The 6,758-nt window shown below is 21.4% G+C and overlaps 1 protein-coding gene across 1 annotated transcript in view; it reads right to left on the bottom strand.

Annotated features, from left to right (window-relative positions):
* Window positions 1–2,178: 2,178 nt before the first annotated feature.
* Window positions 2,179–6,758, bottom strand: part of Phum_PHUM625920 (Centromeric protein E, putative) — a gene marked incomplete at both ends in the record, with an annotated part of 6,741 nt that continues 2,161 nt past the window's right edge. Inside the window, 8 exons of the mRNA XM_002427586.1 lie at window positions 2,179–2,201; window positions 2,273–2,378; window positions 2,469–2,639; window positions 2,732–2,888; window positions 2,970–3,168; window positions 3,280–3,444; window positions 3,804–4,192; window positions 4,237–6,753. Of these exons, the coding sequence (XP_002427631.1) occupies window positions 2,179–2,201; window positions 2,273–2,378; window positions 2,469–2,639; window positions 2,732–2,888; window positions 2,970–3,168; window positions 3,280–3,444; window positions 3,804–4,192; window positions 4,237–6,753 (3,727 nt within the window). The remainder of the gene's footprint in view (window positions 2,202–2,272; window positions 2,379–2,468; window positions 2,640–2,731; window positions 2,889–2,969; window positions 3,169–3,279; window positions 3,445–3,803; window positions 4,193–4,236; window positions 6,754–6,758) is intronic.

The raw sequence follows: 6,758 nt of genomic DNA, 5'->3' as shown, positions 1-6,758 counted from the left end.
AAAACAAATTCGATTAGTTTTTTTTTTTTAATTTATTTTTGTTATTATTATCATTAAGTAAATATATATAAATAATAATATAAATATAAATATTAAAAAAAAAGGAAATTCGAACGATGATAACAACATGAAACGTTATCACAATAAAAAAAAATGAACGAAAGTCAATCGCGAGCCCAAAAAAAAGAAAACCGAATTAAAAAATCGGATAATTAAATAATTAATTAATTAATGACAGGCATTATAAATACGCATTAATTATTATTATTATTATTATTATTATTATTTATAATAAAGAGATTGAATATATAATGAAAAAAATAAATAAATAGAAACAAAAAAAAATTTTAGATTATTTTTTTAGAAAAATTATTTTAAAAAACAAAAAAAAAAAAAAAAAAAAACAAAACGCATCGGGGGGTGGGAAGGGGGAGGGGAAAACGATATTATTAAATATCATAAATGCTTTTTGCCTATATAAAAGTAGATATTATTATTATTATCATTATTATTTATTTATTTATTTATTTTAATTTAAAAAATAAAAATTTGTTTTGTTTATTAAAATATTAATAAAAAATTTTATGCCTTTAAATTTATATATATATTAGATAAAACGCATAAAAGCAGAGCGCAAAAAAAATTATTAATAATAATAATAATAATAATAATCGATATCAATAAGAGAGTACAATTTTAATATTTATATATATTATATATATAAATAAATAAATAAATAAAACTTAAATAAGCGCTGTGCACTTGCCAATCTGTTATTTACATATATTTATACAAAATTTTAGTGTAAAAAAAATAAATAAAAAAAATTAGGAAAAAAAAAAAACAAAAAATTTACTCAAAAATTTAGATGATATATATATATATACATACATAAATACATAAATATATAATTATGTTAATATAACCGATGGAAAATTTATTTATTTATTTTGTTTTAATTGTTACAAATTCTTTTCGGTTATTTTGTTTTTATTATTAAAAAAGATTTACATTTAATTACAAATACTCTTTTTTTTATTTTAATAAATATATTAATTATTATTATTATTATTTATTTATTTATTAAAAATTTTAATTTTTTTTTTTTAGGTAAATAGTACAAAAAAAACGCTTCGAGTTAAAATTTTGAATCAATTATCATTTTAAATTAAATTTATAAATAAATTTATTTATTTATTTATTGCCCGAAAATATTATGTATATATATATATATATATATATATATATATATATATATATATATATATATATATATATATATATATATATATATTATTTATTTATTTATTTATTGATTTATTGATTGATTTATTTAATAAATGTTGCTGCTGAAAAAATAATTTGTTAAATTATAAAAATGAATAAAATTAAAAAAAAAAATTATTTAATCAAATTAAAAAAAAAAATTATTAATATTTATTGTTATTATTATTATTATTATTTTGTTTTATTGTGTATTTTATTACCTTAATTATTATTATTATTTTTTTTTAAGAAGGAAAAATCAACGATGACGTAATTTAATATACGTAATCACGGATGTATGTTCAATAATAGATATCATTTCCGTTAAATATATATTTAATGGCGGGAACCGAATGTTACGTAAGCAATACGTAATTGTTACGTCATCAAAATGGCGAAAATCAAAATGGCGGAAATCAACATGGAGGTAAGTGTCGAATTAAAATTATTTCTTTCTTTTTTTTTTTTTTTTAATAACATAATACGTTTTATTTAAAAAAAAAAATAATAAAAAAATAAAAGAAAAATAAATTAAAAATAAATAAATAAATAATAATTGTACAATAATAATTTTATAAGCGTATAAAAAAAAAAAAAAAAAATTATCAAAAATAAATTTCTTAAATCTAATCGTATTTATAACGGAAGTATTAAAAAGAAAACGGAAATGACTTTTCTTTTTTTTTTTCTTGCGAACACGCGCACTCTCGCACATTTACACATTACATTACATTTTTTTTTTTTTTTAATCGAACGGTGTAAAAAAAAAATTAAATAATAATAATAATAATAATAATGATAATAAATCCACTTACATATACATATATATGCGCGTGCGTATTCACGTATTAAATAATAATAATAATAATAATAATAATAATAATAATAATAATAATAAAATAAAATAAAAATTTAGTTTTTAAAGGAAAGTTTTTCTAAATTTTTTTTTTTTCTCTTGTTTTTTATTATTATTATTATTATTATTATTATTATCATCAATAATTACTAAGACCTTTTCCACTAAAGGTTTTATGCCTACTTTTAGTTTTATTTTGTAATTCTTCTTTGTTTGTTATATCACACTGATCAAAATTTTTTAAATCCTTAACGGCCTGAAACAAACGCGTGTTATTCGTTATTATTATTATTATTTATTATTTATTATTATTATTATTATTATTATTATTATTGAACGAAAATACCTTTGAATCAACGGGTAAAGTACCAAAAGGTAAATCCGTTATAAGATTAAAACTTTTTTGTAAAGATTGCAATTCGTATTCTAATTTAGCTCTGAATTTAGCTTCGTATTCCAATTGCGATTCCATTATTTGTTCGTGATTTAATGCTTCTTCTAATCTTAATCTTATCGACTTGAAGGAAAAAAAATTATTTTTAATTAAAAATTAAATTTAAAATTAATTGAGAGTGATAAATGATAATAATGATAATAGCTGTGACTAACTTCGACGTAATCCGAATCTCTTTTCCTTTGAGTTTTATGCTTTTCCTTTTCCGTTTCAATAAACGCTTTTAAATATTTAACATTTTCTTTTTCCTTTTTCAATTCTTCTTCTAATAATTTTTTATCTTTTGCTGTACTACTAATTTCTACATCTTTTCTATTTGTCAAAAAAAAATAAAAACTCCTGTAGGTTTATAGATAATAATGATGATAATAATGTGTTAATTGTAGTATTAACCTTTCGTCGGACTCGTCGTTGGGTAGATTTCCCGAATCCTGACCCTCAATTATTGAATATTTTTCTATTTTGTCATCCATTTTGTATTTTGTTTGATTTGATATAATTTTTCTCAATTCGGAATTTTTTTGTCGTGCTTCTGACAATGCATTTTTAAGTTCTTGTATTCTATATTTTTCTGCCGTTTCCATATTAACAACTTGTAATAAATAATAACCGACGTTAAAGGAAATAAAATAAAATTATTTATTGATTTATTGTTAATATTTACTCGCTTCGTGTGTTTCCAGTTGCTTTATAACAATTTCACGTTCCAGCGTGAATATTCTTCTTAATAAATCTTCTCTTTTAGCATTCATCAGGACTTTATGCTTACATTCATCACCGATTCTGTCAAATTCACCACCTCCTCTTTCATCATGATCTGATGAACATTCTGGTGAAAAACATGTCTTGCTATGAACCAATATAAGTTCTTCAAAGGTTAAAGACTGAAATAAAAAAAAAAATTATTTAATATTATTACACTTTATTCTATATTATTTGAATGTGATTTTGTTCTTTTGTACTCACTTCCAATCCTTCATTGATTATTTTTTGTAAAACTTCAAGAAAATGTAATCTAGGACTGGCCGGACTTTTAGTTTTATTTATTAAATTATTATTATTATTATTATTATTACTATTATTACTATTGTTACTATTATTATTATTATTATTTTTTATAATTAAATTATTTCGATGACCTAAAAGAAAAAAGAAAAGAAAAAATTTTAACGGTTACGTTTTTCTAATATGGCGTCACAAAAATTTCATTGTTTTTTTATAATTTACCTTTTTTTAAATTGTTAAGCATTTCTTCAAGTTGTTCTTCGTATTTTTTCCTTTCTTCTGCTAGTAAATCTTCATATTTATTTTTCATAATTTCCGTTCTTTTTAAATTAATTTTTTTACATTTGTTTAATTCTTTCGAATGTTTTTCTTCCAATTCCAACATGCTTTTTTTATAAAATTCCGTTAAACTTTCCACCGCCTTCTTGTGAACTTCTTGCATGTCGTTCGTGTTTTGAGTAACGGATGATTCAACGGATAATTTCGCAGTTTGAATTTGTATATCTTTTTCTTTTAATAAATCTTCGTATTTTTTTTCCATTTCTAATAATTCTTTTTTATGTTCGGCCGTCATTTTTTTACTCTTTTCCGCGGAATCCAATTTCATTTCTCTAATGAATTCCTTATTTTGTTTTTCCATGGCGTCCATTTGTACTTCGTATTTTTATTCAATTCTTCGACTTCTTCTTCGTGTAATTCTTGCAGCTTCGTTATGCTTATCTTATGTTTTTCAACTAATTTTCTTATACCGTTTTCATAACTCGATTTAATACTATTAATACTTTCGTGAAAAGCTTTCGTTCTGCAAATCCCTTCTTTTTCATGGAAGGCCGTGAGTTTTTTAACTTTTTTCGCATTTCTTTCTTTTAATTTTTTTATTTTTAATTTAAAATCATTTTCCAAATCGTTTAATTCTTTTTTATGTATTTTCATTGATATAACGCATTCGAATTCGTTATCGTTTTGTGAGGATTTGGGTGATGGAAGTGTCGGAGGAGTGAAAAATTCAGCAGAAGACGACATTATTTGTATTTGTGAAACGTTTTTATGTAATTTTTTAGATACTTCCAATAAGTTTTCTGCTTTTAACAAATCGTTTTGAAGGTTTTCGTTATTTTCTTTTAATTTAACAATTTCTTCTCTTTCGTCATTTAATTCTTTTTGTAAAATTAAATATTCGTTATATAATTTTTGTTCGGAATCCGAATCGATTTTGATATTATTTTTCAATAATTCCAATTCATTTTTAACATTATCATAATCGATTAATTTATTTTTTAACAAATTTATTTCGTTTTCCGAATTGTTTGATTTTTCCAACAGGGAATCCCTTTTATTTTTAAGCGATGTAATTTCATCTTCCATTTCTTTACAATCTTTTAATTTTAATTTAATTTCATCTAATTCGTTTTCCATTTTTCTCAATGCTTCTTCCAATTCGAATTTTTCATTTAAAGATGAATTTTTTTCTAATTCGTAATTAACGTTTATATCATTTTCCGAATTTTCCTCTCTTTTATTTTTTTCCATCAATCTCGATTTGAGTACTTGGATTTCCGAATTTTTTTTATTTATTTCATTATTTAAAACCGCACAAACATCTTTCATATTTTTCATTTCATCCTCTTGACATTTAAACCTTTTTTCCGATTCTTCCAATTTTCCGATTAAATTTTCCTCTTGTTTTTTACTTTCCGTTAAATTATCAACGTATTCGTTTAAATTTTTTTTTAAATTTTCAATTTCAATCAATAATTCATTTTCTTTATTTTCTTTAAGTTCCAAAGTCTTTTCGTGATTTTCAATTATATTCTCCAAATTATTTTTTTTTTCATTTTCCATATTTTTAAACTTTTCTAATTCGTTTTTAAATTTTTCTATTTCATCTTCCATTAATTTTATTTTTTCTTTTTCCGTCGTTAATTCTTTTAAACCCGTTTCCTTTTCCTCTTCCAAAACAATATTTATTTGTTTCATTTCATTTTCTATATTTTTTTGTTCTTGTATTTGTTCCAATAAAACATTTAATTCATTTTTTAAATTTTTATGTTCGTTTAATTCTTCCACCAGCTCGTTTATTTTATTATTTAAATTTTCTTTTTCTTCATTAAAATCCTTCATCAACGTCACGTTTTCCTTTTTTAAATCCTCAATTTCCTCACACGAATTTTTATATTTAATTTCGACATTTTCTAATTTTTTTTTCATTTCTTCTATTTCATCATTTTTACATTTCAATTCTTGTACCATGACATTATTTTCTTCTGTCACATATAATGATATTTCACGTTGAATTTTCATCAATTCACATTTTAAAATTTCTTTATTTTTTTTTTCACATTCCAACGAATATTTCAAATCATTTATTTCGAAAATCAAACGATCAGTTTCCATAGAGAGACCGTTAAATTTTTCATTGAGAAAATGATATTCCGTTTGTATTTCCGGTTTTAATAAATATTTAAAACATTTTATTTTAACACGTAAATTTTTAATTAAATTTTTAAAAAATTTAATTTCCACATTTTCCACTCTATCGTTAATTTCAACCAAAATTTTATTTTCTTTTTTTAATTCTCTTATTAATTTTTTCGATAAATTTAATACGTTATTCAAATTGATTATTTCAACGTAGAAATTTTTATTCGAATTCCTTTGAATTAAATTCATTTCTTCTTTTTTTAATTTTTCTATTTTCCTTTCAATTTTTTTCTTATTTTCTTCCATTAAAATTTTCCTTTCTAATTCTTTAACGTGATTTGCTAGAAAATTTTTCGCTCGTCTTTCTATTATTAACGTTTTTTCCAAATCTTGAGATTTTTCCGCCGAATCTCGTCTCAATTCAATTTCTTCTTCCAATAACTTATTTATTTTTTTTATATTATTTAATTCGTATTCTAAATCTTCGTTATAACGTTTTATATCCTCGTAATTATAATATTTTTTCAATTCTTTATTTATATTTATTATTTCCGTTTCCAAATCGTTAATTTTCTCTTCTTTCACCCGTAACAATTGTTTTAATTCGTTTGTTTCATTTATTAAATCATTTAAATTAACATCATTCGATAATTTTAACGTTAAATCTTCCATTTTTAACGACGAGTCGTTATTTAAATCTTTCATATCATCATCATTATCATCATTACATTCCAAAGGTTCGGTTTCGGTACTTTG

This window comes from Pediculus humanus, genomic scaffold (genome assembly GCF_000006295.1).
Source record: "Pediculus humanus corporis 1103172107739 genomic scaffold, whole genome shotgun sequence".
NCBI classification, from domain to species: domain Eukaryota; kingdom Metazoa; phylum Arthropoda; class Insecta; order Psocodea; family Pediculidae; genus Pediculus; species Pediculus humanus.
Note: the sequence above shows the minus strand (reverse complement) of the source record. Positions and strands in the feature narration are given on the sequence as shown.